The sequence below is a fragment of the Mobula hypostoma genome, chromosome 4, assembly GCF_963921235.1.
Source record: "Mobula hypostoma chromosome 4, sMobHyp1.1, whole genome shotgun sequence".
NCBI classification, from domain to species: Eukaryota; Metazoa; Chordata; class Chondrichthyes; order Myliobatiformes; family Myliobatidae; genus Mobula; species Mobula hypostoma.
Window position 1 is genome coordinate 100,667,817 of NC_086100.1, and position 21,237 is coordinate 100,689,053.

Here is a 21,237-nt window from a genome sequence, read left to right on the forward strand (position 1 = left end):
TGGTGTTGATGTAATCCACATGGATTTCAAAAAGGCCTGACAAGGTCCTACATGGGAGAATAGTCCAGAGTTCCAAGCCCATTGGATCCAAGAGATGTAGGCAAATTGCATCCAAAACTGACTTGGTAATAGGAACAGGTAGTAATAATGGAGGTTGTTTCTATGATTGGAAGCCTATGACCAGTGGTGTACCAAAGGAATCATTGCTGCAACTGTTTGCTACATAATTTTGCAATTTGCTTATGACTTTAGGAAGTATGATTAATAAGTTTGTTAATAGCACAGAAATTGGAATAGTGAGTGTAATTGCAGCTTACAATAAGCATACACGTTCAATAATATTTAAAAGTTGGTAAGATGGGAAGAACAATGACAGATTTTAATTCCTGCTGAGTGTGAGGTGATGCATTTTTTTGGAGAATTAGCAAGGGAGGAGCATTGGTATGGTCCTAAGATGCATTAAGGAACGACAAGACCTTGATGTACCAGACTAAGGATCTTTAAGGTGGCAGCATAGGTAGGAAAGTCAAGTGCTATACTTGCCTTCATTAGCTGCAGCATACTGTAGAATTTACCAGCAGGGATACGGTAAAATTTATAAAATATTAGAGAACTTTGTGAATTTCTAGTTACCACACAATAAGAATGATGAGATTGCAGTGGAAAGAGTGCAGAAGAGATTCATCGGATGTGCCTGGAATGGAACATTTATCAGGGTGGCTGGGTAGGTTGTATTTCTTGTAACACAGGAGTCTGAACCTCACTGAAGTAAAAACTGAGGGGTATACCTATAGTAGATATTAAGAAATTTTATAGAACCAACGCACAAAATGAGAGGGTATATGTTTAAAGCAAGAGGCAAGAGTTTAAGAAGGGTTCTGAGAAGCAATTCTTCACCCCGAGAGTAGTTAGATTCAGAAATTCACAACCTGATGGGCAGTGAAAAATAGGTACTCTCACAACACTTGTTATGTATCTAGAACAGACTTAACTTGCAGAAGCAACATACACAAAATATTGGAGGAATTCAGTAAGTCAGGCAGCACCTATGGAAGGAAATAAACAGACCACATTCTAGATTGACACCCTTCATCAGGATCAGAAAAAGAAGGGGGAAGAAGCCAGAATAAGGTGGTGGGGGGAAGGAGGAGGAGTCAAGCTGGTAGTAATAGGTGAAGGGGAAGGTGAGTGTGTATGTTGGGGAGAGGGGTGATGTTGGAAACTGGGAGGTAATAGGTAGAAAAGTAAAGGGCTGAAGAAAAAGGGATCCATTAGAGCGGACAGCGGACCATGGAATAAAGCGAAAGAGGTGGGGAACCAGAGGAAGCTGGTGGGCAGGACATGAGGCTGGGGACAGAGATGAGAAAGATGTGAGAGGGGCACCAGAATGAGGAAACAAAAAGGGGGTGGGGTGGTGGAAATAGAGAGGAGTGGTTACTGGAAGTTAGATCTTTCAATGTTGGAGACTACTCAGATGAAATATGAGACATTATACTTCTATCTTGCATTTGGCCTCATTGTGACAGTATAGGAGACCATGAACAGAAACGATGGTGGGGGAATAGGAAGCCATCAGGAGATCCTGTCTGTTGCAGAAGACAGAGCGAAGGTATTTGACCAAGTGGTCCCCAAATTTCCTTCCAGAGATGCTACCTGATTTGCAGAGTTCCTCCAGCATTTTGTGCATGTTGCTCAAGATCTAGCATCTATAGTATCTTGTGATTTTAAATTGCTACAGATTTAGAAGGCTACAGATCAAGTGCTGGAAAATGGGATTAGTATAGGTGAGTCATCAGTATTCAATGTTTCTGTTGTGTATGACTGATTATTCTCCTTACAGCAGATCAGGGCATGAGATGATTAGGTATCAGAAGAGATAAGTAGATTAAATAAAAATAATACTTTTCCAATGGCTTGGAGGGTTAATACGTGATGGGCAGAAATGAAAATAAAGAATTTTTTTCCCCATTTTATACATTTCGAATTTTCCACTCTCTCATAAGTGATGGAACTATACTTAATGTTAGATTCCTAAACAGTAACGGAAAAAAAAATAATATGGGAAAGATTTAGGAAGTAGATCATAACTTGTGCTTTACAGCTGTGGATATGATTATTATATGGCTCTCCCTGTGAACTCTGCAATTCTTGGGACAGTTACAGAATTCATCTTCATATTTTGAATATTCACACAGCAAACAATTGATATCCCAAATGATAAAATAATTTGTTTGCAGGTTAGGAGATAGATTTTGCTCTTAGGAGTCGCAGGAGGAATTTTATAGTAGTTGTATATTAACTTTAATAGTAAATGATTTTTTTTTCTTCAGGTGCTCAATATAAACACAAGAGATCCTGCAGTTGCTAGAAATCCAGAGTAGCACACATAAAACTATGAAGGAACTCAGCAGGTCAAGCATCATCCATGGAGAGAAAGAAACAGTTGATGTTTCAGACCGAGACCCCTCATCAGGACTGGTAAGGAATAGGGAAAAAGCCAGAATAAGGTGGTGGGGGGAAGGGAAAGAGTACAAGCTAGAAGTTGTTAGGTGAAGCCAGGTGGGTGGGAGAGGCCGGATGAAGTGAGAAGCTGGGAGGCAATAGGTAAAAAAGGTAAAAGAAAGAGGAATCTGATAGGAGAGGAGAGTGTACCATGGGAGAAAGAAAAGGAAGAAGGGATCCCGGGGGAGAGGTGAGAAGGAGAAGTGGTAAGAGGAAAGACAGATTGAGAAATGGAAGAGGAGGGGGGAAATATTACCAAAAGTTGAAAAAATTGCTGTTCGGATTGGAGGCTCCTCCAGTCTGGTAGTGGCTTCATAGTGGCAGTAGGGGAAGCCATGTTGGAATGGGAATGAGGACTGGAATTAAAATGGTTGGCAACCAGGAAATCCCATTTGTTGCAGATGGAGCAAAAATGCCTCACAAAGCTATCCCCCAATGTATGTCATTCAATCATGGGTTGATCCAATTCTTCCAGTCATCCCCCCTCCCCTGCCTTCTCCCCATACCCTTTGATGCCCTGGCTAATCAAGAACCTATCTATCTGCCTTAAATGTACCCAATGACTTGGCCTCCGCAGCCGCTCATGGCAACAAATTCCACATATTTACCACCCTCTCACTAAAGTAATTTTTCCGCATCTCCGTTCTAAATGGATGTCCTTCAATCCAGGTGTTATGCCCTCTTGTCCTAGAATCCCCTACCATGGGAAATAACTTTGCCATATTTAATAGGTTCAGCCTTTTAACATTTGGAATGTTTCTATGAGATCTCCCCTCATTCTTCTGAACTCCAGGGAATACAGCCCAAAAGCTGCCAGATGTTCCTCATATGGTAACCCTTTCATTCCTGGAATCAGGAAGGTCACATCAAGAGCACCGGTTACAAAAGACTTGAAGCTTTGGAAGGACTGTTTGGGGTTCTGAATTGAGGTGAGGAAGAGGGTAAATGGGCAGATGTAGCATTTCTTCCATTTGCAGGGACAAGTGCCAGGAGGGAGAGTAGTGGGGAGGAATGGATGGACTAAAGAATCATGATAGGAGTGATCCCTGTAGGAAGTGGAGAGTGGAGTGAGTTCAAGATGTTTTTGGTGGTAGGATCCCATTGAATATGGCAGAAGCTGTGCAGAATGATGTGCTGGATGCGGAGACTCATTGGATTGTCGTTAAGGACAAGAGGAACTCTTTCCCTCTTAAGGCAGTGGGAAGATGGGGTGAGGATGTACATCTGGGAAATGGGAGAGATGTGGGTGAGGACAATTCATATCCTGAACAATAGAAGAATTTAGGATAAGTGGCAGAGGCAAATTTGTTTGCAGTTAAGTGACAAATTTTTCTCTTAGAACTCACAGGAGGAACAATGTTGCGGTTGTATTCTATGGCACAATACCATCTCCAAATAATGAATAAAGCATAGCAATGTGGAAGAAGTAAGTATAAGAGACTTAACTCATGAAAATGCATCAAACTAACAGAAATATACAAATGCACAAAAGAATGCAACTATTTTAGTCAAATCATTTTAAGAATTACTCAATTTACATAAAAATGGCAGGGAAGATCATTTGCATTGCTTAACTAAAATAAGATTGTGTGATATATTAGAACAATGGAAATTATGGTATTATCAGTAAAACCTCAGTGTTTTGATAGAAGGCAAATAAATTAATGTAGTAATTTCAGTTATGGACCAATGTTCCAGAGATGAGAGTTTAAACTCTACCATATTAGCTGGTGGAATTTAAATTCAAGTAATTAAATAAGCCAGGATTTTAAAAACAGGCTAATTCACTGAAGTTCCTCAAGGAAGCAAATCTTCTCTTCAGGACATATAATATGGCAGACCCACCAATGTGCTTTTTCAGTTCAAAGGCATATCGGGATATTAAATGCCAATAACATCTAAATCTTGAGAATGAAGGCTATGTTTTACTTTAGAAACTGAGAAATTATGTTTCCTTTCTCGTGTTACTAAAATGACAAGAAAACATCGAAACACAAGGAAAATATTTATATTGTTATTTAATTATCCCACTAAGATTAAAACTTCCCAATTCTAATTCACAATATTAAAAAATTGTTTTTTTCCAGCATTGCCAGACTACAATACTTAATTTAGTCACATCAGTATTTATCACAACCTAATCTTACATTTAAAAATGACAAATTAAAGAAAATACTTACCACACTGATGCAGCAATAAAAGCAGCTGTAGCAGAGGGAATCAGCGTAGGATTATACTGCTCATATTCTCTGACCTCCTTGTACCACTCCAGGTAAAATATGCAGTAGATAGCAATGAGCAAGCTAATTATCAGTAGTGAGCTGCCCAAAAGGAACCATCGACTGGTTTAAAAAAAGAGAAAAGCTGTGAGCTGAATAAACACAGCTTCAATTTTGCTATATAAATATATTATGAAAAAACATTTCCGTACACGATGACCATACAATAAATTCTATTATAAATAAATAGGATTTCAAATTTGATATTTTTATTCCATGAACAGTCCTGAACTCTCCACTTACTCTCTATCATCCTTTGCCACAGGGTTTTGCCAATTGGAATAAGATTTTATATTAATGCACAATATTAATATAAAATAACATCACTAGCCTTAACAATTACTGATCCACAAACATCAGCTGTGTGCGCATAATAATGGATCACCCAAATCCAGTTAATAGATTTACATTCACCAATAGATTTGTGGTTTACACAATGAAAGCTTACAGACATAGCATGTGATCCCTGAAGCCCATGTGAGAAATAGAACTGAAGTTACCCGAGGGCAATCATAAGTGGAACACACTTCTACTATCAGCTATACTCCTTTATTTTAAGTAAATAATAAAATAATTCAGGCCAGGCAACATTCTAAAGAAAAACAGATGAACTGTTTCAGCACTATTATGCTTCTAGAACATTCTTTCATTTTACTATTCAGCAGTTCTCTCTCCTGACATTGGCACCACAGTAATGTAGCAGTCAGTACAATGCTAACACACCTCAGGACATTCCGGAGTTTAATTCCGGCACCATTCATGAAATGTGTGGGATTTCCCTGGGTGCTCCAGTTTTCCTCTCGCAGTTCAAAGATGTACCAGCTAGGTTAACTGGTCATTGTAAATTGTCCCAGGATTAGGTTAGGGTTAATTGGGTTTGTCAGGGAGTTGCTGGGGTGGTGTGGCTCCAAGGGCCTGCTCACACTGTATGGCTAAATAAAATAAATGGAAATAGGCACAGATGTGAGCAATTGATAAGATTTGCCCTTAAGCAGTATCACTTACATCTATTTCAGAATATCCTAAAACACTTCAGTCAGTGAAGCACAATTGAAATAACCTGATTGGGGGTATTCAGCATGGCTTTGTGCAGAGAGAAAATCTGTTTCACTAATTTGATTGAGCTTTTTTTTAAAAAGGCTAACAAAATATATTAATGAAGGCAATGTGGTAGATGTTCTCTACACAAACTTTAATAAGGCATTTGACAAGCTCCCACATTAGGTTATCCAAAAAGGTGATCCAAGACAAGCTGTATCTTTAACTGATTGTAAGTCTGTGACTAAACATGTACAAGAATTCGTGCTGGAACCTTGCTGCTTGTGATATATAGTAACAAGTTTGATGTGAATGTAGGAGGCATAATTAGTAAATTTGCCGATGACTTGAAAACTCATGGGGTTTAGAATGGTGAGGCAAGTTATGTACAAGATACAGATCAGTTGGAAAGTTGGGTGCAGTACCTTAATCCTGAAAAGAGTGAGGTGATGTATTTTGGGAAGTCGAATATGGATAGCACAGATACAGTAAATGTTAGGGCAGTAAGGAACATTGATGGAACTAAAAGCTCTTGGGATCTGAATCCGTAATTCTCCAAATGTGGCAATACTGGTGGCTAGGGTGGTGAAGATGACATATAGCAACACAAGTTGAAGCATAAAATATAAGAATTGGGACATTATGTTGAACTTTACAAAACACCAATTAGGTTGCACTTGGAATATTGTGTGCAGTTCCGTCTGCCACTCTATAGGGAGTATTATCAGTGTTGGAGCGAATACAGAGGAGATTCACTACAACACTGCATAGACTGGAGGACTTGATTATGGGTAAAGATTGGATAGGCTGATCTTTACCTTGGAGTAAAGACTGAGGATGAACTGATATAAATATACAAGATTATAAGAGGGACTGATAAGGTAGATAGATCAAATCGTTTATTCCCATGGTAGGTGTATCAATAATAAGGGGCATAGTTTTAAGGTGGGAGCTGTAAAGGGACCTGAGGGGTAATTTTCCACCCCACATCCACCTGTGGATGCTATCAGGAAAGCACTGTTAGAGGTGGTAATAGGATCAGACATAATCACTACATCTAAAAGTCATTTCAACAATCATCTAAATAAGGTGTTGGCGTGTGGCCAAGTGGTTAAAGTATCCGTCTAGTGATTTGAAGGTCACTAGTTCGAGCCTTGGCTGAGGTAGCACGTGTCCTTGAGCAAGGCACTTAACCACACATTGCTCTGCGACGACACCGGTGCCAAGCTGTATGGGTCCTAATGCCCTTCCCTTGGACAACATCGGTGGCGTGGAGAGGGGAGACTTGCAGCATGGGCAACTGCTGGTCTTCCATACAACCTTGCCCAGGCCTGCACCCTGAAAACCTTTCAAGGTGCAAATCCATGGTCTCTTGAGACTAATGGATGCCTATCTTAAATAAGTAAGAAAAGAAGGAATTAATGTAGGTGGCTAAAGGTCAGCATAGAGATGGACCAAATGACCAGCTGTACAACTCCAGGACCCTAACTAAGCCAATTTATGAACAACAACTTTCATAAGAACATAAGAAATAGAAGCAGGAGTAGGCCATCTGGCCCCTTAGGCCTGCTCCACCATTCAGTATCATGGTTGATTGGCCATGGACTCATCTCCACCTAACTGCCTTTTCCCCATAACCCTTAATGCAAAAATCTATCCAACTTTAAATATATTTACTGAGGTAGCCTCCACTGCTTCATTGGGCAGAGAATTCCAGAGATTCACACTCTCTGGGAAAAGCAGTTCCTCCTCATCTCTGTCCTAAATCTACTCCCCCGAATCCTGAGGCTATGTCCCCTAGTTCTAGTCTTACCAGTGGAAACAACTTTCTATCTGATCTATCCCTTTCATAATGTTATATGTTTCTATAAGATATGCTCTCATTCTTCTGAATTCTAGTGAGTACAGTCCCAGATGACTCAATCTCTCCTCATAGTCTAACCCCTCATCTCTGGAATATCTGCACCACCTCCAAAGCCAGTAAATCTTTCAAGGAAGGTGACCAGAACCGCATGTAGTACTCCAGGTGCAGCCTCATCAGTACCCTGTACAGTTGCAGCATAACCTCCCTGCTCTTAAATTCAATCCCTCTAGCAATGAAGGCCAACATCCCATTTGCCTTCTTGATAGGCTGCTGCACCTGCAAACCAACCTTTTGTGATTCGTGCACAAGCACTCCCAAGTCCCACTGCACAGCAGCAGGCTGCGATTTTATTTACAACTTAAATAATCTGCCCTTTCATTTCTCCTTCCAAAGTGGATGTCCTCACATTTATCAATATTGTACTCCATCTGCCAGACCCTTGCCCACTCACTTAACCTATTTATATCTCTCTGCAGACTCTCCGTGTCTTCTGCACATTTTGCTTTTCCACTCAATTTAGTATCATCAGCAAATTTAGATACAGTGAACTCGGTCCCCTCTTTCAGATCGCTAATGTATATTGTGAACAGTTGCAGGCCCTGCACTGACACCTGTGGCAGACTGCTCACCACTGATTGCCAACCAGGATAACACCCATGTACCCCAACTCTCAGCTTTCTATTAGTTAACCAATCCTCTATCAATGCTAATACATCAACCCCAACTCTAGGCATCCTTATCTTATGGATAAGTCTCTAATGTGGCACCTTACTGAATGCCTTCTGGAAATCCAAGTAAATAACGTCCATCTGTTCCCCTCTATCCACTGTGCTCGTTATCCACTGCTTTGTTTCCAGAAAGACTATTTAATGGTTAAAAATTGGCCAAGGTATTAGGGACAATTCTCCTGGTATTCTTCAGAGTACCACCCAATGATCTTTTACATCCATATGAGAAAGCAGAAGAAACTCTGGCTTATCCAAAAAAATAGCACTTGACAGAGCAGTTGTTGACTTCAGTTGTTGCTGCACTGGTACTTCTGCCCAGATTTTAAAATCCTAGAGATGAACATGAGACCAGAAACTAGAAAGTTAGAGATAAGACTATCAACTGAACTTCAGCTTACAATATAACAAAAAAAATTACCACACTGAATTGGCATCAGTGATAGGGCTGGAATCACCACCTCCACAGAAATGCTGAGAACATGATAGGTAGCACAGTAAGTCTGGACATAGTTTGAACCATTTTAATGTTTACAAATGCTCTTCATTTGAAATGACTACAATTTTTAAACTCATTTCTATAAAGATTTCAATGCAAGAGATACAGAATATAAATATTTCTGGGTTGTTCAGTATCTGTATATTTGGCTGCAATTAATTCCAAGCTAACAGACAACTGGGTGGGAAAGAGGAGCATCCCACACAGAACTGCTGGCACTTATCAGGGTAATTCTGATAATTACCCTTTATGGAAAATATTTTTACAAATATCCCCACACCCCCCAATACATTTAATGTAAGATGGCAATTTCAGCCTAAATTCACACAATTACATTCTATCATCACTGGTGGTTCCTTAAGGTTGTCATAGCTGGGAGGTGTTGGTTAAGATAAGCTCCCAGTACCCATTAAAGGCTACCAGTAGTGTGTGTCTCAAAGAGCCTCTGATAACCAAGCCTTGCTCCTAGACTTCATGTGTGGCTTAGCTAGTAATCCTGGTCGAACCTTTTCTACTGACAGAGAATGGCAAAGGCAGGTTACTGGGCGCCTTAAAACTAGTCACTTCGGGCAGATGGGGCTTGACAGCTGTGGTTGGCTGCTCATCTTGAAGGAAAACTCCAATCTCAAACCTCTGCTGCCTTATGGCTATACCCACTCATGGGACAGCTTCAGGAGCAAACTCCGAGCAGGGGTCCCTAAGTCAATCCTGCATTGAGTTCAAAACTGATTGGCAATTCCTGCAATGTCACTAGTACCAGTCTCTGACTTTCCTTTGGATTCATTAGCTGCATGGAGAGGGCAAGCCTGTTACATGGGCAACAGCTTGCTCTCCATATGTTAGACACTGGGATACAACATCTATGGTCAACCCCAACCACGAAGGCCTCAGATTATTTCTGGAGCCTGAAGAGACAAAATCCATTTTGAACATTTATTTGTCAATTTCTTCTTCAGTAGGCTAAAAATATCGAAACAAGTTTTAAACAAATGGAAAAGCATAGAGTAACAGTTACATTTATTTCTTCAAATATTCATGCCCTCAAATCTTTATATTCGATGCCTGTGTTTCAAATCACTATTTTACAGTTTTAAATCATAACTGACGTAAGCACATGCAGTGCTCAGATCAAAGATCTGAGAGAGAACGTTTGAAACAGTCAAACAGTTGAAATTTCAACAAAAAACTGAAAAATTTATATAGAAGCCAGTCAAAATGTAATCAGCAACTGGTTGTATTGAATGTAATTTGTTGGTGTTGCAATAAAAAAAATTAGTGATTTAAAAAAAAGCCAGTGAGAACTGAGTGGATGATGGAGAAATGCATGCTAGAGCATACTGAATTTAAAACTGACGAACTACACTGATGCTCAAACTTCTTCCATAATGTGTCTAGCTCCAGCAAAAACAAAGTTGCAAACACACTCCTGAATGACATATTTTCTCAGAACCCAACTCTGGTAATAATTTCTCCTTTTAATCTAAGAGCTGCCTGTATTCCTTGGCAATGCAATTATAATCCATGCAGGGATGGTGCTTCTGTTCCTGAAAGGATGTCACCTGCAAGGAAACGACAGCAGAGAACTCATCTTTTCCTAACAATTATCTTTTCACCATTCATGTGTGAAGAAAAGCTCTATGGTCAAGGAATACAAGAGCTGCTGGCATTCACATTCCTCAATAGCGGTCAGCAGTTAAGACTGAAGGAAAGCCAGCAATTTGTTAGTGAAGATGATGCTTTTCCCGGTTAGGCTGCCTGGAACCAATGGACTTTTAACATTGTAAATCAGCGAGTTGTTTGTTATGTCTCCCCTCTTGCTGTGAAACGGAGACACCTCTTTCTCCCTTATTATGGAGAGCGCGAGTCTGTGGTATATCAAATACCAGGTGAACAAGCAGTCTTTGGGGTACTGCAAGTCTGTGTCTTTGCTGCACACTTGAGTGCTCGGTAGTGGGTGCCGATGCTTTTTTTTGCTGCTGGAGGGAGGGGGGATTGTCACTTTGCTGCTGCTTACGCGTGGGAGGGAGGGGAGCAGGGGGTTTTTGGGGTTCTAACATTTAACTGCCATTCTTTTAGGGGCACTCCTGTTTTCGTGGATGGTTTGCGACGAAAAAGCATTTCAGGATGTATATTGTATACATTTCTCTGACATTAAATGTATCTTTGAAACCTTTGAAAGCAAGAAAATCAAAAAAGTTAAATCCTAGTATTTTTTGAAATTTCAAATTGCACAGAAACACTAAAAGAAAAATAAATAAATTATTTACCCTTCTATTCGATAATCTGTTTTAATTGTAGAAAAAAAATCAACATAGTATGTCACTGCAATGGAAGATAAAATCCAGAATACGGAGTGTATATTAAATCGAGGAAGCGGTTTTTCTTTCTTCTTTGCTTCATCTTCTAAATCTATTTATCAACAAATGAAATAGTTAAAAGCAGAGTAATACCAGAAAGACATGACCTTTTCACCTTCCACTGATGAGCTATAAACAACCTAAATAATTTAAAATCCAATCAAATGCATTTCCATACAATTGAAGATGAATGATTTATAATGCTAGTCAGGGAAATTGCACAACCAGGGTGGCAGAAAGCTCAAAGCAAATTGTGAAGGGTGGCAGTGATATAGAAATTTCACAGGATGCCAGGGAAAAAGCTGCGCGGTTATAAAACATGAATGAAGACCACTGGGGGACAACAGTAGCTAGCTGAAAGGGTACAAGACAATGCAGAAGAAAACAGAGAATAACAGTAGTGCAGATAAGCAAATGGGGCTGTTGTGTGATGGGCAGAGGCCACCTGGAGCTGGCAATTTGATAGTGAAGATGACGCTATCCCGGTTAGGCTGTCTATAACCAATGAGTACGAGAACATTAGAAAGGTTTTGACAAGAACAGGCCATTCAGTCCAACAAAGCTTGCCAAATTCCTATTCAAATTGTGTGTTGAGGTAACTATCGAGTTTAGATTTGAAAGTCTCTAACATACTACTCTCAACTACATCACTAAGTCTTTTGTTCCATATGTCCACAACTCGCTATGTAAAGAATTGCTTCCTGACATTTGTCTGAAATCTCTCCTTAACCAGTCTCCACCCATGGCCCCATGTCCTTGATGATGAGTAATTTGAAGCAGCAGCTAGCATCACTTTACTTATACATAGAACATAGAATAGTACAGCACAGTACAGGCCCCTCGGCCCACAATGTTGTGCCGACCCTCAAACCCCACCTCCCATATAAGCCCCCACCTTAAATTCCTCCATATACCTGTCTAGTAGTCTCTTAAACTTCACTAGTGTATCTGCCTCCACCACTGACTCAGGCAGTGCATTCCACACACCAACCACTCTCTGAGTAAAAAACCTTCCTCTAATATTCCCCTTGAACTTCCCACCCCTTACCTTAAAGCCATGTCCTCTTGTATTGAGCAGTGGTGCCCTGGGGAAGAGGCGCTGGCTATCCACTCTATCTATTCCTCTTATTATCTTGTACACCTATATCATGTCTCCTCTCATCCTCCTTCTCTCCAAAGAGTAAAGCTCTATAGCTCCCTTAATCTCTGATCATAATCCATACTCTCTAAACCAGGCAGCATCCTGGTAAATCTCCTCTGTACACTTTCCAATGCTTCCACATCCTTCCTATAGTGAGGCAACCAAAACTGGACACAGTACTCTAAGTGTGGGCTAACCAGAGTTTTATAGAGCTGCATCATTACGTCGCGACTCTTAAACTCTATCCCTTGCCTTACGAAAGCTAACACCCCATAAGCTTTCTTAACTACCCTATCCACCTGTGAGGCAACTTTCAGGGATCTGTGGACATGTACCCGCAGATCCCTCTGCTCCTCCACACTACCAAGTATCCTGCCATTTACTTTGTACTCTGCCTTGGAGTTTGTCTTTCCAAAGTGTACCACCTCACACTTCTCCGGGTTGAACTCCATCTGCCACTTCTCAGCCCACTTCTGCATCCTATCAATGTCTCTCTGCAATCTTTGACAATCCTCTACACTATCTACACCACCACCAACCTTTCTGTCGTCTGCAAACTTGCCAACCCACCCTTCTACCCCCCACATCCAGGTTGTTAATAAAAATCACAAAAAGTAGAGGTCCCAGAACAGATCCTCCAATCTGAGTTTACTCCCTCCACCACGACCCTCTGCCTTCTGCAGGCAAGCCGATTCTGAATCCACCTGGTCAAACTTCCCTGGATCCCATGCGTTCTGACTTTCTGAATAAGCCTACCATGTGGAACCTTGTCAAATGCTTTATTAAAATCCATACAGATCACATCCACTGCACTACCCTCATCTATATGACTGGTCACTTCCTCAAAGAACTCTATCAGGCTTGGAAGACACGATCTGCCCTTCACAAAGCCATGCTGACTGTCCCTGATCAGACCATGATTCTCTAAGTGCCCATAGATCCTATCTCTAAGAATCTTTTCCAACAGCTTTCCCACCACAGACGTAAGGCTCACTGGTCTATAATTACCCGGACTATCCCTATGACCTTTTTTGAACAATGGGACAACATTCGCCTCCCTCCAATCCTCCGGTACCATTCCCGTGGACAACGAGGACATAAAGATCCTAGCCAGAGGCTCAGCAATCTCTTCCCTCGCCTCGTGGAGCAGCCTGGGGAATATTCCGTCAGGCCCCGGGGACTTATCCATCCTAATGTATTTGAACAACTCCGTTAATGATTTAGAACACTTCCATCATTTCTCCTCTTATTCTGCATCTACTTAGGCTAAAAATATTTAATTCTTTCAATCTTTCTTCATTGCTCATACCCTGCAGACTTGGAATGGGTCTAGTCGCCCTTCTCTGAACTCCCTCACACAATATGGTGACGAAAATTGTACACAGTATTACATTAGAGAAGTTGCTGGAACCAGACGAGATATACCCCAGGCTACTGTGGCAAGCGAGGGAGGAAATGGCTGAGTCTCTGATCTTTACATCATCAATAGGGTTGCAAATGTTCTCTTGTTGAAGAAAGGGAATAGAGATAATCCAGTAAATTATAGACCAGTGAGTCTTTCTTCAGTGGTGGGCAAGTTGTTGGAGAAGATCCTCAGAGGCAGGATTTATGAGCATTTGGAGAGACATAATCCGACTAAGCATGGCTTAGTCAAGGGCAGGTTAGGTCATGCCTTACGGACCTGATTGAATTCTTTGAGGATGTAACAAAGCAGTGATGAAGGTAGAGCAGTGGATGTAGTGTATATGGATTCCAGTAAGGCATTTGATAAGGTTCCCCATGCAAGGCTCATTCAGAAAGTAAGGAGGCATGGGATCCAAGAAGACCTTGCTTTATGCATCCAGAATTGGCTTGACCACAGAAGGTAAAAGGTGGTTGTGGATGGTTTGAATTCTGCATGGAGGGCAGTGACCAGTGGTGTTCTGTGGGGATCTGTTCTGGGACCCCTCCTCTTTATGACTTTTATAAATGATCTGGATGAGGAAGAAGAAGGGTGGGTTAGTAGGTCTGCTGATGACACAAAAGTTAGGGGTGTTGTGAATAGTCTGGAGTGTTGTGAATAGTCTGGAGTGTTGTCAAAGGTTACAGCGGGACATTGACAGAATGCAGAAACTGGGCTGAGAAGTGGCAGATGGAGTTCAACCCAGAGAAGTATGAAGTGGTTCATTTCTGTAGGTCAAACTTTTTGGCCGCAACGAGCAAAGGTATGTTTGGAGGAAAAAGGGTGCAGAATTTCATGAAAAGAACACCTCTCCAACTGTTAAGCACGGGTGTGGATCGATCATGCTTTGGGCTTGTGTTGCAGCCAGTGGCACGGGGAATATTTACTGGTAGAGGGAAGAATTAATTAGATTAAATACCAGCAAATTCTGGAAGCAAATATCACACCGTCTGTAAAAAAGCTGAAGATGAAAATAGGATGGCTTCTACAACAGGATAATGAACCTAAACACACCTCAAAATCCACAATGGACTACCTCAAGAGGTGCAAGCTGAAGGTTTTGCCATGGCCCTCTCAGTCCCCTGACCAAAACATCATCGAGAATCTGTGGATAGACCTCAAAAGAGCAGTGCATGCAAGATGGCCCAAGAATCTCACAGAACTAGGAGCCTTTTGCAAGGAAGAATGAGCGAAAATCTCCCAAACAAGAATTGAAAGACTCTTAGCCGGCTACAAAAAGCGTTTACAAGCTGTGATATTTGCCAAAGGGGGTGTTACTAAGTACTGCCATGCAAGGTGCCCAAACTTTTGTTTCGGGCCCTTTTCCTTTTTTGTTATTTTGAAACTGTAAAAGTTAGAAATAAAAAAGTTTTCTTGCTTAAAATACTAAAGAAATGCATCATCTTTAACTTTATGCATTTTGAAAACCAGTTCATCTTTTACTCGGTTAGCTATTCACAGTAACAGAAATTTTGACCGGGGTGCCCAAACTTCTGCGTGCAACTGTATATCTAATATTTCTACTTCCTAGATGTAATACTTCCCATTTACTTAAATTTTGTCTGCCATATATCTGCCCACATATGGATTTAGTTTAGATCTAACTGTATCCAACACAGAGGCTGTGTACAAGAAGGAGCAGAGTCACTTCTACTTCCTGAGGAGACTGAGGTCCTTTGGAGTTTGCAGGCCTCTCCTTAATATGTTCTACCAGTCTGTTGTCACCAGTACAATCTTCTATGCAGTGGTGTGCTGGGGCAATGGCATCAACAGGGGTGATGCCAACAGGCTCAATAAACTGATTAGAAAGGCTGACTTTATTATAGGACTCAAACTGAACACACTGCAGGCCGTGTAGAACAAAGCACCCTTCCAAAAATCCTGGCAAATCTGGACAATGTTTCTCACCCTCTAACTGCCACGTTGACTGAACAAAGAACACTTTCAGTAATAGACTAAGTCAACTGCAATGCTCCAAAGAGCGCTATATGAGGTCATTCTTACCCTCAGCCATGAGGCTCTATGAGTCAACCTATAGTTGGGGAAGTGACGACCCCCTCATGTTAGACAATTATTAACCTCTGTTCGCCAGTGCTCTGTTTAGCTTTGTTATCTGGACCCTGCTATCGCGGACACCCTGTGCAATACTACATCACTTATTTTATGGCGTGAATGTGCACCTATTACTGTACATTACGTAATTCTTTGCACCACCATCTTAACAGTCTGAACTTGGAAGTCTTGTACATCTTATTTTCAAGGTAACTTTTTTTTTATTCTTCCTTACTTCTAATATTTGTATATCTGTGAACTTGTAATGCTACTGTGAAACTGTAATTTCCTTTGGCATCAATAAAGTATCTAGATATCTACTGATTCTTCTGCCTGAACTTTATCAGCCCGTCCCCAAATTTTGTGTCATCAGTAAACTTTAGTAGTTTATTTGTTATGTGCTTATCCAAATCATTAATGTAAATTTAAAACAGCAGCAGTCCCAAAACTGATCCCTACAGAACACCACTTTCAACATCTTAGAGTTGTGAAAATAATCCTCTCACCATAACTCGTTGTTTTCTGTTTTTGAGCCAACTCTCAAAGGTTTATTTTTTATTATCCAAGTATACAACTCTGATATTCTTCAATTCTCCCCAGATAGCCATGAAACCAAGAAAGAAAAGAGCAAGAAAGGCAACACCATCATCAACCCCCAAATCCCATCTCCCTGCAAAATAAAAGAACAAAAACAGTTCAGGCACGTCAACCCCCACATCCCTCCACCCATTCACACACCTTACCCTGAATCCCTACCTCCTGCAATTTGATTATTAACCCCTGGGGGGGGGGGGTCCTCATCAAAAGCCTTCTGAAAGTCCAAGTAAATTATATCAACCAATCTACTATTACCATAAACTTCAGTTGCCTCTTCATAAAACTTCAGCATATTAGTAAAACATGATTTCACCTTTCTGAACCCATGCTGGCTTTCTGCTAACATGCCTGTTCTTATCAACTGCTTTTCCATCTCATTCTTTATTATTATTTCGATTATCTTGCCTGCGATACACAATAAGCTTACTGGTCTATAGTTACCAGGGTCAGTGCGGTCACCGGGATAACATTAACCCATTTCCAGTCCTTAGGAGTTTCACCAGTCTTCAATGACTTTTGAAAAACACATGAGGAGTTTTTGTATATAATCACAGACCTCTTTAAACACTCTTGTTGTCTGGCTTGGAGTTTTATTAACTTTCAGATGAAGCAACACCTCACTTTCTAAGATCGCCAAGTCACTTAAAACAACATTATTTTGCTCTCCACTTACTGGCATATTACTAACATCTTCGTAGGTGAATACATTAGCAGAATATGAGTTCAGAGTATCCTCTGTGTCCTTCTCTGCATGATTTAACACCCCACCGTTAATCCTGATACAATTAACTTCCTCCTTGACTTTTCTTTTACTTTGAAAAAATCTCTTAAGGTCAATCTTAGCAATATCCTTCTCAACCTGCTTTTTGGCAATCTGAATTTCCCTCTTGACTATAGCTCTCATATTTACATATGCCCTGCACTTAACATCATTACTGTTTTTTCAGTATTCCTTACATAGCCATCTTCGCTTCAATAATTTATATGTATTACCTCTTTAAATCAACCCCATTGTTCCTTAACTGACTCAATGTCAAGCATTTCCTGCCAGTTTACCTTCTGAAGTCTTTGCTGCATCTACACAAACTTTGTCCATCTGAAATTTAATTTAATAGCTTTGGTTTTTATTGATATACTCTCCCAAAAAAATTTGAGATGAATAATGTTATGATCTTAAAAGGCTCAACAACTTCCACGCTCAAAATTCTATCCTGATTGTTACAGAAAATCAAATCTAGATAGAAGGTCTCAAAGAGGTTGCCCATTCCAAGGTAGAGATGAAATATTTTTAAATAAAAAAAGTAGTGAATCTTTGTAATTTTCTACTCATGGAGTTGAGGCAGATCAATCGTTTTTTAAAAAAATGTATATGGAGGTAATCAAGACACAGGAAAACCGCAGTGAAGTGAAAGATAATCTTTTACACTGATAACGCCAGGTACGGGAAATGGAAAGGATGAGAAACTCAGATCAGTGGGTGGGGCGTGGTTGGTTAAGGATAGATCCATTGAACGGGCGGGGAAACTATTGTACAGGTGCCAGTCGATGGGTTTGGGGTAGAAAGTAGTGAGGTGAAGATTGAAGAACAGGTATGCGTGTGTGTTTTGTGTAGGAGGAAGGGAAACAAGGTGCCAATGTGAGGGATGTGGGTGAATGAACAAGAACAGGAAGGTCGAAAGTGGGATGCTGCAGAGTGGGGAGAAACAGCGGCTGAAGGGTGTGATCAGAATCCGTGGGGCCCCAGACTCTGCACCAGCCCGCCGCTCACCTGTCGCCTCCCCGGAGGGCACAACCTGTGTCTCCTGACGGAAACGATTCCTGACCCGCAGCAACGCCTCCGCGTCTGCCGCCATGTTAGCGCCGGTACTGAACGTCATCAATGCCTTACGAGCTGACGTCACTCCCGGGGGCGTGTTCCGGCCACGTGGGAGTCACGACCTGCTCGGTTATTGACTTTAGCGGTTTGGCCTCTGGAGAAAAGATATCATCACTCGGTGAGACTTTAGCTCAGGGGTCCCCAACCTTTTTTGCATTGCGGACCGGTTTAATAATGACAATATTCTTGCGGACCGGCCGACCGTGGGGGGGTAGGGTTGCCAACGGACAAGAGTAGCAGTCAAATGCGGTTTATCCAGAAAGACTACAATGGCCATGAAGCCTTGCGCGAGCACTAGTACGCATGCGCGTCGTGAACCTGCCGATCCTTTTTGGCGATTCTGTTCATGGGGGTGGGTGTTAATCACTACTGGAATATAGGCGATAAGTGGGTAATAATTTTGTTTCTAAAAGGTTTTATCTAACGAATTTAATATTAAACACACAGCGCATATTTTCCTTGCATGAATACAGTGATAAGTCAATTATCAGGGGAGCTTGAAGTGTTGAACGAACTTCCAGTAGAGGTGGTAGAGGCAGGTTCGATATTATCATTTAAAGAAAAATTGGATAGGTATATGGACAGGAAAGGAATGGAAGGTTATGGGCTGTGTGCAGATCGGCGAGACTAGGTGAGAGTAGCGTTCGGCACGGACTAGAAGGGCAGAGAACGCCTGTTTCCATGCTGTAATTGTTATAGGGTCACTTATAAGTCAATAGCATCATAACATTTTAAGTAAAATTTGGATATTAAACACACAGCACATATTTCCCCCGTATGAACATATAAAATCATTGCAACACACCAATATCGCTGAATCAGTGGGAGCCCTGGGCTTGTTTCCCTGCAACAAGACGGTCCTATCGAGGGGTGATGGAAGACAGCGATACTCGAAGGGGGTTCCTTATGTCCAGTCTATTCCGCAGTTTAGTTTTCGTTGCATTCATTGCAGAGATACGTTGGAAATGGAAGCAATGTTTTCAGTGCTTTCGTGGCTATCTCAGGATATTTAGCCTTGAATTTGATCCAAAATGCCGACAGAGATGTTATGTCAAACATACTTTTCAGCCCGTCGTCATTTGCAAGCTCGAGGAGTTGATCTCCTTCCCACCCTGACACGGATGACGCGCGGGTCACAACCTCGCATGCGTAATGGCTGAACGGTGGCCGTGACAGGGAATGAGGAAAGGTGCAGCTGACTCATATCGCTTCCTCGCGGCCCGGTGGTTGGGGACCGCTGCTTTAGCTCAGCACCGCCAGATGACTTCCTTAAAATTGCTTCCTAAATTTAAAGTGGGCTAGATCTGCTCAACAACTTAACCTCAGGAATTAATCTGGTGAATCCTTTCTGTGCAAGTATGTATGCATGGAGACCAACAGTATCCGGCCAACTCCATTAAGGTTGCGTTAAAATGTGCATATTTTTTATATTTTTGTAACCCTTGCAGTAAGGGACACTGAACTAACACATTGGAATGAGAGTGGGGATTGGAGTTAAAATGGTTGGTCACCAGGAAATCCGGCTTGGCGTGGATGGAGTTGAGCTGTTCGACAAAGCAATCTGTTGAGTCACACCAGTCTCATTGGGACCACCGGATACAATAGATGACCCTGACAGAGTTGCAGGAACAGTTTTGCTTCCCCTGAAGGGACTGTTCGAGGTCCTGAGTGGATGTGAGGGAAGAGGTGATTGGACAAACGTAGCACTTTTTCTGCTTGTGGGGATAAGTGTTAAGAGGGAGATTAGTGGGGAGGGATGAATGGACAAGGGAATCATGGAGAGACAGATTCCTGCAGAAAGTTGGGAGGAAGTAAAGATGTGTTTCAGGGTAGGATCCCATTGAAGATGGCGGAAGTTGAGACTGATGTGCTGGATGTGGAGGGGGAGAATGGAGTGGGCAAATGGAGGAGATGTGAATGAGGGCAGTATCAGTGGTGTTTCCCCTCCCCTATGCAGTAGGTTTCACCTATGACTGCCTAATTTTTAACTCTGTATATATATACATACACACACACACACACACACACACAGTTCCTTCCTTCCTTATCTATCTATCTATTCTGGCTTCTTTCCTCTCCTTTTCCAGTTCAGATGAAGGGTCTCAGCCTGAAAAGTTGACTGTTATCCCTCTCCTTAGATGCTGCCTGACCTGCTGAATTCCTCCTGCATTTTGGATGTGTTACTCTTAATTATCTTGGCTACAATTTTCATCATTTCTTAAGGCAAGTGGAGCAGGAAAAAAATTGACCCAAAATCAAAAAATAATTGCCAGTGGCGTGCAACCCCTTGGAGTTAATAAACTTGTGTGATGCACCCACAGATGCAATGGTTGCTCCAAAGAGTCAAATTCCTTATTTTGATCCATAGCAAACTTACACTTAGCATTACTGAGCGTTATCTCAGCAGTCAACAAAGATTTGACCTCTGCAGTCCTAAATTACAAACTGCCATGAGATAAACATGAATATGTATCTTTTCCCTTCACTTTTACCACACCCCCACTAATCTAGCTAGTTACCATAATAAATGTGCAGCACAGAATACAAAGCAAATAGAGAACAGAGACATGGCTCCTACAACACACATAAAAGTTGCTGGTGAACGCAGCAGGCCAGGCAGCATCTCTAGGAAGAGGTGCAGTCGATGTTTCAGGCCAAGACCCTTCGTCAGGACTAACTGAAGGAAGAGTGAGTAAGGGATTTGAAAGTTGGAGGGGGAGGGGGAGATCCAAAATGATAGGAAAAGACAGGAGGGGGAGGGATGGAGCCAAGAGCTGGGCAGGTGATAGGCAAAAGGGATACGAGAGGATCATGGGACAGGAGGTCCGGGAAGAAAGACAAGGAGGGGGGGGCTCCTACAGCCAGT

At 41.6% G+C, this 21,237-nt stretch overlaps 1 protein-coding gene across 2 annotated transcripts in view; it reads right to left on the minus strand.

Annotated features, from left to right (window-relative positions):
* tmem128 (transmembrane protein 128) overlaps positions 1-18,391 on the minus strand; it is a 32,195-nt gene extending 13,804 nt beyond the window's left edge. For both annotated transcript variants that reach the window (XM_063046310.1, XM_063046309.1), the window contains exons 1-3: positions 18,264-18,391; positions 11,175-11,316; positions 4,683-4,844 (exon numbers count right to left, since the gene is read on the minus strand). In XM_063046310.1, coding sequence (XP_062902380.1) covers positions 4,683-4,844; positions 11,175-11,316; positions 18,264-18,372 — 413 coding nt within the window. In that variant the 5' untranslated portion in view covers positions 18,373-18,391. The remainder of the gene's footprint in view (positions 1-4,682; positions 4,845-11,174; positions 11,317-18,263) is intronic.
* Between the last annotated feature and the right edge of the window lie 2,846 nt (positions 18,392-21,237).